Source organism: Misgurnus anguillicaudatus, chromosome 9, assembly GCF_027580225.2.
Source record: "Misgurnus anguillicaudatus chromosome 9, ASM2758022v2, whole genome shotgun sequence".
NCBI classification, from domain to species: Eukaryota; Metazoa; Chordata; class Actinopteri; order Cypriniformes; family Cobitidae; genus Misgurnus; species Misgurnus anguillicaudatus.
In genome coordinates, this window is record NC_073345.2 from 10984328 (window position 1) to 11003795 (window position 19468).

General features: G+C 35.7%; 1 protein-coding gene across 9 annotated transcripts; it reads right to left on the bottom strand.

Moving 5' to 3' along the window:
• Window positions 1-754: 754 nt before the first annotated feature.
• Window positions 755-17896, bottom strand: slc25a14 (solute carrier family 25 member 14). 9 transcript variants are annotated; one of them, XR_012371055.1, is made up of 10 exons: window positions 17078-17317; window positions 15953-16091; window positions 14831-14925; window positions 7767-7852; window positions 7493-7588; window positions 5722-5846; window positions 5428-5641; window positions 2955-3024; window positions 2714-2815; window positions 755-1771 (listed from the first exon to the last, which is right to left on the bottom strand). XR_012371055.1 is itself a non-coding variant. In XM_055179625.2 (10 exons), the coding sequence occupies exons 4-10, from the start codon at window positions 16030-16032 to the stop codon at window positions 2983-2985; spliced, it is 738 nt and encodes a 245-aa protein (XP_055035600.2). In that variant the 5' UTR covers window positions 16033-16091; window positions 16243-16401; window positions 17078-17176; window positions 17736-17888; the 3' UTR covers window positions 755-2982. The 9 variants fall into 9 exon arrangements, 5 of the variants coding, with proteins under 5 accessions (XP_055035600.2, XP_055035598.2, XP_055035599.2 ...); XR_008637706.2 differs by having other exon boundaries at window positions 755-1521; window positions 1715-1771; window positions 2714-3024; window positions 17078-17316; XM_055179625.2 differs by adding exons at window positions 16243-16401; window positions 17736-17888 and having other exon boundaries at window positions 755-3024; window positions 17078-17176.
• Window positions 17897-19468: the final 1572 nt, after the last annotated feature.

The following is a 19468-nucleotide window of genomic DNA, read 5'->3' on the forward strand; positions in this document are numbered from 1 at the left end:
GTGATTGGTTGATTAGATGATTGCATTAACGCGAAGTTGAACTGGTGTTCTTAAGGTGAGTGTATATTAGATTAAATACATACTTTAGCCAAATATCAAAATAACCATGATTTACTCATCTTCAAGCAATCCGAGATACATATTTCCATCCTCTTTCAGACGAGCACATTTGGAGATATTTTAGTAAATGTCCTTGCTCTTTCAAGCTTTATAATTGTAGAAAACAGGGATCAGGAATCAACTTCTGACTTTAAACCCCATAAAAAGTATTTTCTGGAGTATTGCTTTGAGTTAAGCAATTTCAACTTGTTTTTGTGAGTTTTGTTTTTGTGTCATCAAACTTTAAAATATTAAGTTAAAATGACTTCCACAGTTAAATTTGATTAAACTTAAAAATGTAAGGTGCAATGCGCAAAATGCTTACCAAGTAGGCACCTGTTTATGTTTCGACACACTGCCTACCTGATTGACCTATTGTATGTCGACAATGGTTACATTTACATTAAGGCATTTAACAGACGCTTTTATCCAAAGCGACTTACAAAGATTAGGAAACAATAAAAGCGATGTTTCATAGGGAGGCAATAGTACAAAAGTTATCACTATTTCTGAGAGATAAAGCATGTACAGTGAATGTTAGATAGCTTGCACAGTAAGAAGTATGTCACAATGTTGCTATTGCATGTTTGAAGGCCTAAGCAGTTGTCATTTTACAAATATGAAGGTTTTTTAATTAAAATAAAGTTGTAACACATTTAAGTTTACATTGTTTTTATTACCAGAGTGCACAGTTACATCAGACTAAGAAAAATGCATTCTTTACAATCCATTGTCTATTTAAGCAACAGACCATAATAAATAATGCTTGTGTTCACCAAAGACCCTTTACCAAAGTGCAGATGACAAAGTATTTCCAAGGCAATTGCAAGCAGACAACTAATCTAACAAAATGGAGAGCACTGTAATAACAAAATAATATTTAAAAAAAAACAGCAGTGATGGGGCATGAAGTCATTACATTACATGATATAATTGTTCCTTTTCCACATATAGTTCCCAAAGTCTACTTTTGTAAAATATTAAAAAAGAATAATACATTTTTCAAATCAAATCAGTTGGCTGAATCAAGTTCAAAATGCATCAGAAGTGCAGTATGAACATTTATCATACCTTACATTATACAACCAAACTAACATCAAATTAACTGAAAGTTATAAATGGTTTAGAAACATGTTAAAAGCGTAAATAAATTTGAACTAAAAAAGATGATGCTGAAAATCGTCTAAACCAAATAAATAGCAAATAATAAAAATGTGCAAAAAATAAAAACTGAAGTGAAATGTTACAATCCGTGTGCAGCTAACAGTAACTTGAAATAAACACACTGGCACGTGGGTTAATGTGGTTCTTGGTCTTTCATAAATTGAAGCATTTTCAATATCTCATGCATCATGCCATAGTCACCAATCTAGCAAACAGCTAAAGTTTGAGAGAAAATGCAGTTATCCCAAACAGGGAAACCTGTAAAGAACATAGAGATTATATATATTTAACCATTTAAATTGAGGTAAATTAAACAAAAACCAAGACACGTGACTTGATGGTTGCTTGCTTACTTTACAGAACACTTTTATCTGCTTATGAACAAGTTAAAGGTTATGAACAATAATCTGCTTATAAACAAGTTAAAGGTTATGAACAATGTAAATTATACCTGAAGTATATTCAAGTTTGGTTAACACATCAGGAAGCAGAAACAGCCAGGCGAAGGCTTGTACATAAAAGCAGAAACAGGTCTTGATGACAGACAGTGATGAATATGTAACAGTACTTTCCCCAATAATAATAATAATAATAATAATAATAATAATAAGTCATTTTGAAAACTCAGTAACAACAACAGTGTAGTACTGGTTTAATACATGTACACTTTGGCAATGAGACAAGCATTTAAAAAGCTACACCGTTTCCCAAAAAAATATTACCTGAAAACAAACAAAAATATGCTAATATTATAATCTATCGTACAGTAGCAGTATTTACACAAATTGACGCCTGCCAAAATATTTGACATTTTGCATGTGCTTCTTACAACGCAAACACACAGACAACATCAATGCATTCTTATGGCGATGATACCAAATCGTAAAATCTTGTACATATCTTGTACAATAACTCAAGTTCTTTCAAATCTGTGCATATTAAAAAACTCCTGTTTGTCACAAACGTACTTCTATATTCATGAAATACGAGCACCACCGAGCAACTCCGTGCAAATCGTTTATCAAACCGTACATTTTCGAATTGAAATATATGAATTTACTCAAAAACAGTTTTTGAACGAGTCACACAAAAATTTGTTCTGCTTGTAGCTCACGACACCTCCATACCATTCCTTTGGTATTCATTCATACAGTATGTAGGATTTGAAACGTATCAACTGTAGTCTACGGATAAAGCAGTTGTTCCTATTCAAGTCATTATCAAATGAATACCCTCATAACTTAAGCACTTTTATGCTTAATTCGGAGTGTTTAGAAAAAAGATTTTTAGCGATTGTAACATGAAACAGTCTCTCCGTATTTTCACAGCATTCAGTGTAGCGCTAACCTATTGCTCTTTATCCCCACCTAGAGGTGAGTCTTAGTAACTTTCAGGTAGTATACACAAACAGAGCACAAGCTCCCGTCAAGCCAGCATCAAAATATTATACCTGCTCTGGTTTCCAGTTTACCACAAATTTTCACCAGTGTGACTCCCAGCTGACCGAGCACTTATGGACTTATGAACATGGTGCTGCTGACAGAAGCAATAGCTGCCAGGAGTGAAAACGAAGCATTTAGGTGCAAAAGGAGCATCTTAAAATACATCAAGCATGTACATAAATTCTTAAATAAACATAGATATAGAAGATAAAGTAGAGATGATGAACCAACACACACACACACACACACCGTCCAGCGAAGTATCACAAAGTCTCAGCTACAATGGAAGTTTCTTCAGCTGTTCAAAAGTCATGAAGAACTGAAGTTCGAGTCAAGGACGACAAAAAAATTATCATTGGCTATATATAATACTTCTATCCATAATACATTTTCAAACATATACTTCAAACATCACTGTCACAATGATTAAATATCGTCTCATCACGGTTGTTTGACCTCATCGCAAATATTTTAGATCACCGCAATGATTGCACGTCTCTCTAAAAAACACAAGGGGGAGCTGCAGCGCCTGTATAAACGAGACCGTATCAGATGGCGCTCCTTATGGCACTTTTCCATTGCATAGTACCCCATGGTTTGGTTCAGCTCACCTCACTTTGGCTTGGTTAGCTTTTCCATCGAGTTTAGTTACACTTCGCAGTGGGAGGGATTATAGGCATGTCGTTATATATTTGCGCTGCTTGCTGCTGTGACATCATACAAGTGATGCGTTGTTGGAATGCTAAACATCCCCATACATTCATTTATTTCTCAGTCCGCCACAAAATCAAAATCGACCACCACAAAGATGTTTGCACATCGTGTTTATCACTACTTCTGTCTCACTGTTTCTGTACAAACACCAGTGGCTTCGTCGGTCGACGCGCTCCGCTGAGCCTCGTTTAAGTTGCATATACACATATAATGCGCACGTGCGTTGCAAATGTGCCGCTACAAACTGCAAGTCTGGAAAAAAACTGGTATTGTGTTCCTGGTTCTCAACCTGTGGATGCTTGCTACAAGGGAGTTTGGGAACTTATAGCAGAGCACAGATGACAACATGTTAGCTCGAGACAGCGCAAGCTAGCATGAAGGTAAAGCTAATCTTTTACATTTTAGCAATAACGCTGGTAGTGACGATTCTCTCAGACCAATCAGTGATCTACAGTGTTTTCGCATCACGTTTGGTATCGGCTCGGATCGCTTGGAACCCCAACCGAGGTGGTACTAAAAAAGTATCGGGTACTGCGTACTGCACCCACTACAAAAGCTCTCAAAAGTAAGCTGACCCGACCCAAACTACTGTATTTTCCGGACTATAAGTCGCATCAGTCAAAAACTGCATCTTGAAGAGGAAAAAAACATATATATAAGTCGCACTGGACTATAAGTCGCATTTATTTAGAAAATAATTATTCTTTTATACAGTTTTTTTCAGGGGTAGGCTACAGGAGCAACATATAGCACCCTCTCTTGGCTGTAAACAGTAATGTTTTCCTTTGGTTCATGTTAGTCAGTATGAATTAATTTTGCCATATAAGTCGAACCTGATTATAAGTCGCAGGACCAACCAAACTATGAAAAAAAGTGTGACTTATAGTCCGAAAAAAATACGGTAAACCAAACCGTGGGATACTATGCAATGGAAAAGCGCCATTAGTGATACATTGCAAAGCCATTCAATACATGTGTACTTATTGTACTTATATGACCTTAGTAGGATTGGCTCCTAATGTAAGGCCTGTTCTGGTATAGTCAGTTTATTTCGATTGCATTTTTATTTTCAGTTTTTTTTCAAAAACTTTATTTTTTCATTTTTTTAAATATACATTTGTGTGAAAAACAAGCAAAAAAAGTCAAAGCAATAAAACAGGCAATTAATCGTCAGTCATAATTTATTAAACAATTAACTGTCAGCTAAATTTCTTAATCGTGACAGCCCTACTTTATATGTGTGAAGGTTAAGTGACAGTTTGTAATGTTAAATGTCAAAAGTTGCATGACGCGTAACCACAGGGATCCCAACACACCCTGTTGAGACTAAACTAGAACTAGTTTGGGTAAAACAATAGTACGAGTTAGTCTGTAAATGGACCCTCTATTTATATCTCTATTCATCACTTGCATATAAAAACAAAAACAGTAAAACTAAAGTATATGGACATGCAGAGAAGAACTTGACTGACTGGGGAGTGGTGTTGCGTAATTTGGCCGTAAGCAAGGATTTTTTAAATCATTAGCATAACGGCTGACGTCCCAAAATGCAGTTGCAGTTGAATTTCAGCAGGAATTCACTGCGTTAATAAGTTATAAGCAGTCTTTATGGAAGAATAATGAAAAAGACATTTAGATGTGTTTAAAAACATGCAACGTTTTCTTACAAATTTGGAAAAACCGTCTGAAGGTGAATAATAACTCTGTGGAAACATGTAACCTACTTAAAAGTTTAAAAACTTAAACTAAGAGAGACAGTGAATTCATGTCACTTAATACATGTTGTGACCAGATTATATACTAAATGAAAATATACTAAACCTCACGGTAGAGAGGTGATAATAAAAATGTAATTCGTAAAGCCCGGATAGAAATGTTTATGTAATGCTTTGGGCAAGGAACCTTAATTTTATTAGCTGTAACTACATGCTGCAATGTACTGACCTCTAGTGGTTGGCTGATGCAAAAACTAACCTTGGTATGGTACATTTTATTTGTTAAAGGATACGATGATGTTCCAGGGTCCCAGACGCAGCCAGTTAGGCCAGAAGCCTTTATAGAGGGCGAAGAAACCCTCATTTCTCCAGGTCTGCATGAGTCCATCTAGGGTGCCTTTATACAGAAGGTTGCCAGCAACCACTCGCTGATTCATCATACGTGTCCTCACCACATCCACTGGGTTAGAGGCCAGTGCTCCTGCAAGACCACATGCAAAACTGGAAATAAAAAGAAGAAACTATATTAGTCACTTTACTCATGATGTCAGTGCTATAATAAATCACAGCTTTTAAATAATACTCACATGAAATGTGTTAACACAGTGTCTCCCATGAGACCTGAAAGAATCAAATGCTTTTTGGTGATGTCATAGACCGGTAGTTCAACCCCAACCACAATGGCCGCCCGTTGTGCTGTTGGAATGACACCCTGAAAAATACATTAAGTAAAACATATCGCTGGATCAAATACTGCTGTACCTCCATGTACCTCATAAGGGTAAAAGGGTGGCGTTGGTACTTTCAAGACATATCGAGACAAAAACGCCCATCACTATTTTTTTAAAGTAGTATTTGGATTTTAACAAATGAGAAAATATTTATACTAGGGATGCACCGAAATGAAAATTCTTGTCCGAAACCGGAAAAAAAGGAAACCAAGGCCGAAACACCGAAATAAATTATTATGCCAATTATTAGTACAATTGCATTTATGGCTTTCACTGTGTACTAACTTTACTAGGGGTGTGTGACGGATCAAAAAACTCACAGTTCGGATCACTTTACAGTTTTTGAGGCACAGATCAGATTATTTTTCCGATCAGCAAAAAGCAGTTGGGAAAAAATCTAATAAACAATAAAGAAATTGCAAACATTTATAAAAAATAACAAAGTTGTACATTAATAAGGTCTGAAATTAGCATTAGGTGCAGAAATCAAATGAAATGAATCATAACACTGTCTTTAATGTATAAATTAAATATATTATTATTTTTAGAGCTATTTGTCTCTTTGTCATGGGTTGTTTGATTAACATTAATGACACAGACTTAAGTAGGCTACTCTTTAAGCACAGACTGGTTTCTGACTGTAATCTATACATACACTTAAGACATAAACAAATGTTTTTATTAGAAAAAGAATACTGTGAAGATAATTTTGTTTATATGTGCCCTGTCAATAACAGAGATTTTATGTTTGCTTGTTTTTTTTTAAACGCGTCTCTCTCGTATGTGCACTATTGAGGGCACTTAAACACACGCGCACACACAGAGACGGAGGGTGAATCCCAAAAAGCGCAACAGTCGTTCCACATAAAAACGTTACGTTGTTTTTCATTGCTTTTTTCACCAAATTTATGTTAATGGATTACAGTATGAGACACATTAGCGCGACTCTCTCTAAAGTTTACACATCAAGACATGCTTAATCTTTGCAGACGCGTGCAAGCAGCTTGACCGTGAGTGAAACCTGCTTGAGCACGAAGGGGAGGGGTGATCATCGTGAGTGAAACCCAAGCGCTAGCACACAGATGGGAGGGGCGCGGTTGACATTAATTTTCGGCTGGATTTTTTATTTCGGCCCGAAACCGATAATGCCGATAATTTTTCACATTTAAAAATAAAGATGCTAAATGATGCTACTGAAGAATTTTTATGGTTTCCAAATAAAGAACAATTCCAGCGCGGGGATGTGACATTTTAGTCAAAAATTAAAATATAATTTCTTAGGTTTTGCTAATAAATCGGCACCAATAGTTTATTGGTGGAACAATCGGCTATTGGCAAAAATCTATGCAATGTTCCGAGTTGCGTCTGTTGCTAAAGTAATTAATTTGCTGACTAGATGCTGCAATAGCAGAGAAACAACAGCAGGAACCCAAGTTTGTCGTCAAGGCTGACAGGACAATAATATTAATAGTACCTAAAACAGTTACACAAAAATACACGCAGATAAATCCAACCCAAATGTTAAATGTTTTGATTATTACCATCTATTTGCATTCTTTTATATCTAGCTGATTACTTTTATGTATGATTTAGCTGGCTAAGCTGAATATTTTAAGTTCACACTTACCCTCCACAAGCCTCGTGTTCCCTCTGTCTGGTAAATATTAATAAAGTTGGACATCATACTGCCCTGTAACAGACTGCCTTGAGCCTGCATGCGAATCTAATGGGAATAAACAGGATGTCAGAGAAAAACAAAAATGTGAGGACAACAGCTAAAAATGGCAAAAAACTTAACATGCATCCTAATCTAAAGAGCCATATCTGAACATCAGTCAGCAGTTATTTGGTGTTGTATCACAATGTCAAAGTGTACTTTTTCATATATTTGTTCGCTTTACCTTTAGCACATCAGTGGGATTTGCCAAAGAGGAAGACAAAACTCCAGACACCACCCCGCAGAACACATTAATCACCATAGTCTCATCTGAAAAGAGCAAAGACGACAGCAGCCATCAGACTCTGAATATTGAAGACTTCAAGAAAAACCTCACAAAAAATTTTGATTTTAGTAAAAACATTTTCAATATTCTCTAGTATTATACAAAAAAAAGAGAGACATGCAGCAATAAATTAATTAACTTCACATGAATTAAAGAAGTAATACCAAAAATGCAGGTTGGTTAATTTTTACATTTCACTATGACAGGGGTTTTCAAACTTTTTTCAGCCAAATCCTACATTATTTACTTGAAGTACGCCCTGCAATTTTAATTAATTTTTCAATAATTTTATAGCAAATCTGCATATTACATTTTTATTTATTTTTCATCAATTAAAGGAATAGTTCACCCAAAAATGAAAATTCTGTCATTATTTACTCATCCTCATGTTGTTCTAAATCTGTATGAATTATTTTTTTTATGATGAACAGAAAAGCAGATATTTTGATAAATGATGTTAAAGGGGTAGTTCACTTTAAAATGAAAATTCTGTCATCATTTAGTCATCCTCATGTTGTTCTAAACCTGAATGAATTTCTTTTTTTCTGCTGAACACAAAAGAAGATATTTTGAGAAATGATGGTAAACACACAGCAGATAGTGACCATTGACTTCCATAGTAGGAATAAAAAATAGAATGGAATTTAATGGGTACCAACAACTGTGTGCTTACCATCATTTATCAAAATATCTTCTTTTGTGTTCATCAGAAAAAAGAAATTCATACAACTTGCACTGACATATCTTAAAATACATCAGTGCCCTTTGTTTTGCCTGATAATGCACATAAGTAATGTTTTTACTAAGGTATGTTTGTTCAAACTAGTTAAATTTCCTAATTAAACTAAGGCCTAGTCCTGGTTTAAGATAATCCCTGTCCGGGAAACCACACCTAAATGTTTTTCACCAACTCCCGAACCCCTTGCAATTCCCTCGTGAACCTTTAGGGGTTTGCAAACTCCAGTTTGGGAATCCCTGCACTATGATAATCTAAGCCTAAATATAAGGAGATAGAGTATCCAGTCTTTAAGCAAGGCACCAATAAAGACCCCAAAAAAGGGTGAAAGAAGAATGCAGTTAGCGTAAAGTCGACACTACTTAAGTATTTTTACTTTCTACTAGGGTTGTGCCGATAGACGATATCATCGTCCATCGTGATGGTTGACTGACATCACGATGGAGAGTCACCATCGTGATGCCACGCCCCCTCCCCACTCCGCTGCGAGTCGACATACACTTACTCTCTTCTATATAGACTATAGTTAACCTAATATCTTTGCGTGAATTGCTCTATAAATTAAATAGAAAATATAACTAATGCATATATGCTATTTTAAATACTGTAGTCTATGCCTGAGACGTGACATGTGTTAGTCTGTGAAAATATCCTGTCAGGCATTTGATCTTGACTAGGGATGGGCACGGATATTCGAATATTCGAATGGCAATAATAATTCGAATTTAAAAAATGCTATTCGAATGTTTGTTTGTTTTTAATGTGCCACCAAAGGGTAACAACTTATTTGATGCTTTTTCACTTCATCTATACTGTCTTTTACAGACTTAAATGTAAAATATACAGGAACATTAATTTGTATGTATTTCTGATTGTTTGGCAATGCAGATTGCAGACGAATTTAAGTTTTTCCTTTTATCTCCGGGTTTGTCCGCGCCGCGCCGTATTTGGCCACTGGCTCACTGAGGGCTCACGTGTTATTAAACGTGGTTCTCCGCCGCCCGAATCAACACATCATGAGAGATTTGTAAGCTTTCTGTTATAAAGTCTACTTTATTTTGTTAATAAGGAGACAGACACGGAGAACGAAATGAAACGGAGAACATTTATTATATGCGGTGCTCTTTTGAAAATGAACCGGATAACTGCACATGGCAGTTTAAAGCAAAGCATTATTGTATCTAGTCAGAAGAACGGGCTTTCACCGAAGCAGGTAGGATAAATACGGTTTTCTTTATTCACAAATACATGTCAAACTAAACTGAGAAGATATTTAAATGGCGACTGAGCAGTCGGTTATCTAGATGTGTTTTTTCATTTGCTCCGGGCTCTTGGTGTTTTGAGTCTGTTTAAATGATGATAGCCTACTTTGTCAAGTCCTCAAACTTTAAACTTCGCAAGTCCTCAAACTTCGCTTAGATTTGGGGTTAGTGTATAATATTTGGTATAATATAATGTATGTAAGATCAAACAGTAATGAATTAATACTAACGACCGACTTGAAATTAAGGATTTGACTAGACTTCGCTCCGCATTAAGTTTTAACGCATTTTTTTCAGTAGGATATTTTTTAAGAAGAATTTAAAATATATATAAATAAAATATATTTTTTTACAATGTTTTCAACTTAAAAATACATACATATATATATATATATATATACATACAGAATATAAGTTTAGCTTGTTGTGGATATTTCCTAATTAAGCCTTCTGTGAAATTATGACAAAATGAAAAATACAAAACACGCATGTCTTAATTAACATAATTTAAATAAACGAATATTCGTTCTTTAAGAGCTTAAATATTCGAAAAATTAAATATTAAAAGTAATAGTAAATTACTGGTAATAGTAAGTTACTGGAAAATGCCCATCCCTAATCTTGACATTGCTAGAATCTTGTCTTTTTACATGTTGTACATTTATCTTAAAATAATTAATTTTGTACAAGAAAACAGCCCATATTAATCATTTATTAGTAGCCTATTGTAGTGTCTCAGGAGATCGTGCTCATTGTTACATTGAGGCTATACTGCACTGAAGCGGCAGATTAGGATATAAACCCAGAATTCAGCGAACGTCAAGAACAAGAAAACGGGAACAACACTCCGACCGAAACGCGGGATTTACATACACAGACCATGTTTAAATTTCGATGTGTCTGGCCCTGTTCACCTTGTCTAGTTTTAATAAGCTGCGGATTGAAGTGCTGGCTGCTCCCCGCGGTGCTGAAGACCCGCTCTCTGACGGAGTACTGGTGGCACATATGCAGATATTTACGTGCAAAATTTGGAAAGCGCGGAGGAGTCGTTGGGTTAGTAAAATAACGAAATTATAGCTTTTAAATAGAAAAAAATATTTATGTAAAGAGATTAAAAAGTGCTTAAAAGTGCACAACTCTTCTTCAGTGGATTAAAGCTACTTTTTCCCCTTATGTGCAACCTATAGTAGTTGGGATAGTAAAATAACAAAATAATAGATTTTAAGTACAGAATAGTATTTATGTAAAATATATATTAAAATAAAAAGTGCACAAGTCTTCTTAAGTGGAAGTAATAAAGTAAAATAACGAATAATAATTATATAATAACGAATAATAACGAAAAATTAAAATACCCCCCTCCCACCTAACGATATCATCGTCCATCGCGATGGTTTACGTAACCATCGTCAACTGCCAATTTATGGGGACATCGCCCAACCCTACTTTCTACATAAAAGTACATTTTCAAGTATTCATATTTTATCAGTGTTTTTCTCTGGAAAACATACATTCCAAAGCATACTATCATAATTTTTACTCCACTACATTTCATAATTTCAAGATTTTGGTTTATATTTAATATTCAAGTACATTAAACATCTAGTTTTTTTTACTTTTACTTGAAGGAACAGTATGTAGGATTGTGGTCAAAACTGGTACTGCAATCACACAACTGGTGGCCAATACACAAAATGACAACATAAACATCAGTTGAGGGCTGCAACTCCACTTTTTAAATGATAATATCCTGCCCAGACCACTGTTGTCAGTGATATAAGTATTTGAAATGAAAATGATTTATTAATGTCTAGTGACATATCAAGGCCATTTTATGATTAATTGATATAAATTTCTTACATACTGTTCCTTTAAGTAAAAAGTACTTTTGTACTTTTACTCAAGAAGAGTAAAAGTACACAATTTTATGTAATTAGGTATTAAATCAATTTTAATATGCAATATAAAAGGAATACACAGTATGATTCTATGCTTTACTAAAAAATGTTCACTACAAAGTAATTTTTTCCCCAAGACAAACACTATGATAAAGCACAGATGCATGGAAAATGTACTTAAAATACTCAAGTAGTGTCCGCCTCTGAAAGTCAAATTTAGGGTTAGTTTTCTGTTGAGATCTACTGATGTGGAAGGAGCAGTGACAAGAAGAAGAAATGAAAACGCGGATCAGGAATGATAGTTACAGTAATTCCTTGATCAATGTGACCAACAGTTAGTGAGGTCCAGCACGCGCCATTCTTTTTGGTAGGAGAACGGGCACTGGTACCACCACACCACCAGGCAAAGCCTGCATCAAAATAAGCATTTAATACACAGTAGCAAAGAAATGTCTTGAAAATAAAATCCAGTTAAACACAAAAAAAAAGCCATTGTTGGCTTAGTGACTGTTGTCTGAGTGGTTATGGCAGAGATTCAAGTAATATAAATGTTGTTCAGAAAAGATTTTGCTTCATGTCTGATGGAAATGCATTGGCGCCAGCTTCAGATAAGGTGATGCTCTGTCTGCCTCTTTGGCACCTTATGTTTGGGCCGCACATTAGTGCTGGTGGTTACACCAGGTTTTGGAGATGTGTTGAATCGGTAATGTCTGGTATTGGTAGTACTGGGCTTAACTGCTGTAACAATGGAAGGTTTTGCTTAATATTATTTAGATGTCAAACCCTGATTATCCATGCTGATAAAGAGTCAAAAAAAATTGCACAGAATTAACGGCGGAAAATATAAACCTAAATGGCACCCTCCGCCTCTCCCATTCAGCTGTCCTGTAATCACTCTTTAAAGTGCCCCTATTGTATTGCTAAAAAACAATGTTATTTTGTGTATTTGGTGTACAATGTGTTTGTGTGGTTTATGGTTAAAAAACTAAGCTAAACATGACTGCCAATCTCCCTCGGACTGGGGCTTCATGTAAGATCTCACCTTGTCCTAAGATCCCAAGAAAGGTGAGAAATCAGCCCAAAACTACACGGGAGGAGCTGTTCAATGACGTGAAAAGAGCTGGGACCACCGTTTCCAAGGTTACTGTTGGTAATACACTAAGACGCCATGGTTTGAAATCATGCATGACACGGAAGGTTCCCCTGCTTAAACCAGCACATGTCCAGGCCCGTCTTAAGTTTGCCAATGACCATTTGGATGATCCAGAGGAGTCATGGGAGAAAGTCATGTGGTCAGATGAAACCAAAATATTACTTTTTGGTCATAATTCAACTGAACGTGTTTGGAGGAAGAAGAATAATGAGTACCATCCCAAGAACACCATCCCTACTGTAAAGCATGGGGGTGGAAGCATCATGCTTAGGGGGTGTTTTTCTGCACATGGGACAGGGCGACTGCACTGTATTAAGGAGAGGATGACCGGGGCCATGTATTGCGAGATTTTGGGGAACAACCTTCTTCCCTCAGTTAGAGCATTGAAGATGGGTCGAGGCTGGGTCTTCCAACATGACAATGACCCGAAGCACACAGCCAGGATAACCAAGGATGCTTTGTAATGCTCTGTAAGAAGCATATCAAGGTTCTGGCGTGGGCTAGCCAGTCTCCAGACCTAAACCCAATAGAGAATCTTTGGAGGGAGCTCAACTCCATGTTTCTCAGCAACAGGCCAGAAACCTGACTGATCTAGAGAAGATCTGTGTGGAGGAGAAGGCCAAAATCCCTCTTGCAGTGTGTGCAAACCTGGTGAAAAACTACAGGAAATGTTTGACCTCTGTAATTGCAAACAAAGGCTACTTTAACAAATATTAACATTGACTTTATCAGGTGATCAAATACTTATTTGCAGCTGTATCATACAAATAAATAGTCAAAAAATCATATATTGTGATTTCTGGATTTTTTTTAGATTATGTCTCTCACAGTGGACCAGGCTTGTGCACAATTCAGAATTGGCCTCCATTCAATTCATGAATTGGAATTTGAATTGACTCCGCCCTACAGGAAGTTGAATTTGAATTTAAATTCATGGCAATTCAAAGAAATTCCACAGTCACACAACAGAAAGAATCTCACATACATTCAGTGTTAGGAAAGTTACTTTGGAAAATTGTTTGGCAACCATTTTAAATACTTGGCAAAATTAAAGCATTCTGGGAAATGAAGTCATGTTGCATCGTGTTCCATAAAATTACAATTGCAAAAAATCAAACTTAATTATTTGTTATGTGACTATAGTTTTTAAAATTAATTGCTGGGGGAAAACATTTCCTGTTAATATAATCTGTACAAACAAATATATTTATAGAATATGTAATGCAATCATATCTGACATATACTGAAAGCTTCATTTTTAACACTTTAATTACTGTATAATATGTATAAGAATTTCTTTGAATTTCTATCGAATTGCAATTCTGCTTCCTTTAATACAAATTTGAATTGTAATTCTAGATCCTGTTTTTGACATAAATTCAAATTCAATTCAAATTCAAGAATTGAATTGGAATTTAGGAGTCATTCTCAATTCAATTCTGAATTTTGCACAAGCCTGCAGTGGACATGCACCTACAATGACAATTTCAGACCCCTCCATGATTTCTAAGTGGGAGAACTTGCAAAACAGCAGGGTATATATATATATATAGTCATTTTCAGTTTTCGGTACATCCAAAATTTTCGATTTCCACCGCAAATTTTTATTTCGGTGCATCACTATAAAAAATATTTTTAGTAATAAAAAATGTTGTATAAATAATGTAAGAAGTATTTCTTGAAACACTGTACACAAGCAACCAGTACAACAATTTGTCATATGAGCTCAGAGCAAAAATGCTGTACTGCACCACACAATAACAGCCGACCAGAAAAACTTTTCCTATGTGAAATTGGTGTTAATGGGAACATTTGTGCTGCCACATGTGATTTATCAAGTGTTTTTTGTTTACCAAACTAATGATGAAGAAAGAAGAAATAACAAGAAGAAAAGATTCATCCTCTTAACCCACCTTCAGGACGGCTGACAAACAGCTTCTTCAGGGTGTTATATGTGCCAATTTTGATCGTCCCATAGGAAGCTTGACGGAGAAGCGCAGGTGATATCCTAAGAAATGCAGAAAATACCACATCTGTTAAAGGAATAGTCTACTCATTTTCCATATTAAAATATGTTATTACCTTAACTAAGAAGAGTTGATACATCCCTCTATCATCTGTGTGCGTGCACGTAAGGGCTGGAGCGCGCTGCGACACTTGGATAGCATTTAGCTTAGCCCCATTCACTCAATGCCACCAATCAGAGACAAAGCCAGAAGTGACCAGACACATCAACGTTTTTCCTATTTAAGACGAGTAGTTATACGAGCAAGTTTGGTGGTACAAAACAAAACGCAGCGCTTTTCTAAGCGGACCCAAAAGAGGAACTATACTCTATGGCGCAATAGCACTTTTGGGAGTACTTCGACTCGCCTGAAAAGTCCGCTCCCCTTTTATTTTTATTTTGTACCACCAAACTTGCTCGTATAACTACTCATCTTAAATAGGAAAAACGTTGATGTGTTTGGTCACTTCTAACTTTATCTCTGTTTGATACCATTGAATGAATGGGGCTAAGCTAAATGCTATCGAAGTGTCGCAGCGCGCTCCAGCGCTTACGTGCACGCACACAGATGATAGAGGGATGTATCAACAATTCTTAGTTAAGGTAATAACATATTTTAATATGGAAAATGAGTAGACTATTCCTTTAACAAAATCAGCCAATTAATCACTGTTTATTAAAACTTGGCTATCCTTTAGTAAAAAAACTGTCATCTCTCTCATAATTAGATTGCGAGACTAGATTTTATAGACAAGGTCACTTGAAATGGCTTGAAATACAAGATATATATACAGAGCTCAACTTCAGCAACCACAGCTCATGCCAAAGCCGTGGGCCTGTTTCACTTGACTCAGCCCTCCACAGGCCCAATGTAAGTTTAATACCGTCTATATTTAGTTTAGTACACCTATCAGTTTTATGCAAGACCCCTAAACTACAGCATGAGTTGCAAATATGCCCTAACAGGAAACTTACCGTTAATAAATAACAACACGTTATAATTGAGACTATGCAAATCATTAGTTCTCACCCAGAGTATAATGCACGGATGCCCTCTTCCCGGCCAATCCTGACCAAGGCGTGAAACATGCCCCGATAGCGGACCTCCATACAGTGGGTCTGCCCTTGAACCTGGAGCCGCGTTTTTGTGAGATCAATGGGGAAAGTACCTGCAAAATGTAAGCATTGCATTAGCAGCACAAAAGTCCCAGTGAACACACATACTGTTAAAATGTACCTTGAATGTCCTGTATGTCGCTTTGGATAAGCATCTATCAATGCGTAAATGTAAATTTAATATGTAAAAACTAGTTGGGTTACCTCAGCAACAGACTGCTTACTGTCATCTTATATCCCATCAAATCCCACGTTGCACCTTTGTTTTTGTGCACACGTGTTATGGGATATGTTGCTTGACATGTTCTGCCACGTTTTTGTACTGTATTATTCCTGTGCTGACTATTTTACCCCGAAAAGGGCCTAAAGCAGTTAAATATACAAAAAATATACTATGTTGAACAGATCTATATGCATTTACAGTATTCACAGACAGATCTATATGTATTTACAATGACTATTTCCTTTAAAAAAATTTAATTAAACCAGATTATGTAATAACCAGATTTATTGTTAGTTCATTTATTGGACCATTTACTTTTACATTTATGCAACATAGGTTACTAGATGCATGAAATACACAATGCACATATTTAAAATTAAATATGCATTCCTGTCACTTGCATTAGACATGTGTTAATATATACCACAAATATGTATATTATTTAAATAATCTATTTAATATACAATTAAGGCTATTTTATCACAAATACGACATAACGCAGTTATATCCTAAAACTATACTAGTGTAAAAGTTGCACAGATATATATAACAACATATTAACCAAATGACAACTTGATATGTTCATGATAATTTTTAACGTACAGTAAAACACCCAGATTTGTCTTATTCTGCATTACTTTCACATTCATCCATCAATTTACATACATGCAACATCTGACATTTTAAAACGTCCTTTAAAAATGTAATATGCATTCTGTCATTTACAGAAGATATGTTAATAACATCTGTCACAAGAAAGACAGCTATTAAAATATTCTGATGATCTAAATCCAGCAGGTGCATAGGCAGACTCACCAAATTCTGCGACAATTGAGGCCATCCCCCCATAGACAAACGGCTTCCAGTTTAGATTTGCCATTTCTGTTGCGGCTCCCTCGGCTTGATGGAGTCCTACTAAAAACAGCAAAAAACCCAAATATGGGTAAATAAGCTGTTTAAACCCCCCATTGTGCAACATAACGCTACCCGTCTGTATTACAGCCAGCCCTTCTAGACGCATAGGCAAATATGCACCGGAATAAGACGAGTCGCATTAATAAAGATTCATTGCAAGCGCCATAGGATATTTGCGGAAATTCTATTGGCCGTCAGCTCTGTCAATAATTCAGCAAGAGCTAACGGTTGGTCAAAACGACATAACGATCTGCCCACTTCCGTCTGTACGGAGGTTGAGTGACAGCAAGCAGCGGCTCGCTTATTTTCTTCAAACATCTCACATTAAACTTTTTATGTCACCGCATCGCACTAAAAATAGCGAGATACAACGATTAAACGCATAAGTTACTTATAAATACGATGTCGTGCCTGTAGCATAAATAGATGTATATGGTTTTCTCTCTAGGACATTTGATAAAGATCTAACGGCGTTAATTCGTTAGCCAGTTAAAAGAGAACAACTCTTACAATGATAAAGTACAAAACTGAGTCGATATCGCCTCTTGAGCTCACATACCTGGGACCTGTTACTTCAGTCACGTCTGTTATTTTATTTTTGAGTCCATAGTCTCGACCACATGTAGGATTACTGTACTTGCATCAAAACTCCGGGCGCGAGGGCACAGCATTCAGTTTCCCATCATGGGGCTCAAACAGGAACTCAACTCACTGAAACCGGAAGTTTACGCTCGGAAGGTGTAAGCGATAAAAGATTCTTCTATGAGGTTCATTATGAAACTATCAATTAATGATATATATCCAACTCTGAGATTAATTTATTGCTGTTTGTTAAGCCAAACACCTGTTTAATATTAATGGCAGAAATCATTTAATTTTAACATTCACCACCAGTTCATCACTTTTGCATTGAGGTAAACAATTGTATATGAAAGAAAATATATTGCACAAAGCATGAACATAGATTTTTGCAAAAAATTGATTGTTTATTGATTATCTGAGTTAAGTAAGATGATGATCTAAACCTCTTCGGTGTCACCCTGTCCCTTAAAGGGGACATTTCATAAAACTTTTTTTAAGATGTAAAATTAACCTTTGGTGTCTCCAAAGTACAAATGTGAGGTTCTAGCTCAAAATGCAATATAGATAATTTATTATAACATATTAAAATTGCCACTTTGTAGGTGTGAGCAAAAATGTGCCGTTTTGGGGTGTGTCTTTAAAATGCAAATGGGCTGATCTCTGCATAAAATGCCAGTGCCGTGGCTGGATGGTGCAGGTTAAGGGGCGGTATTATCCCCTTCTGACATCACAAGGGGTGCAAAATTTCAACGAGCTATTTTTTCACATGCTTGCAGAGAATGGTTTACCAAAACTTAAAGGGTTGTTCTTTTCACATTTTTTAGGTTAGGTTTAGGATTGATAGCCCAATCATGGCACTTAAACATTGAAAAGTCAGATTTTCATAATATGGCCCCTTTAGGCGGGATAGAGAAGGTAAGAAAATTGCAAACATTTTACACAATAGCAAGTTTATTTTATTTGCATTTTTACACATTTTGTATCACACTCAGTGTTTCAATTTAGCAACTTTAGCCAAGTCTTTTCCCATAAAAAAAGTGTAAATATTGCAAATATGGAACTTCATTCCACGTGACTGCTAGACTTTCACTTTATGTACAGCAGAGAATATGTCAGAACCAGAGACTACAAATTCTAACCTCTAAAAACAATCAATTTCACTCACTATATGAACATGTGAAAAAAATGAATATATCCGGTTACATATATACAGCTGTTCAACAAGAATAACAGTTTTTTTTTTGCTATTCTAAAGATTAATAATTTATTCCTTATATTTTGTTCAAATACGAGATGTGCAGCTTTATTTTATATATATTTTTTTAAGTTTGATATAATATACCATATGTTCAACCAAACAACTCTGTTTTCATTCATTTAAGGGTCAGTAGCATACCCTGAAATTCTCATATTGTTACAAAAGCTAAATGCCTTTCAGAGTTTTTTTTTCTTTAAATATATAAACATTCCATATATCAAATGAAAGAACAGATCCTCTGCTTAAAAAAAGAAAACGTTTCATCCTATCCTTTCTTTGTTCTCTTTTTATCACTTCTCAAATACGAGGTTTCTGCAAAAATTATCAAATTTTGAGCAAAAAGTTGAGATAATTGCATTTTGTAAAGGACTTCTGATAGAGATCTGGGCCCGTATCCCTAAAGATTCTGAGAATCCTCTCAGAGAGCTCCTAACTTAACCTAAAAATTCCTT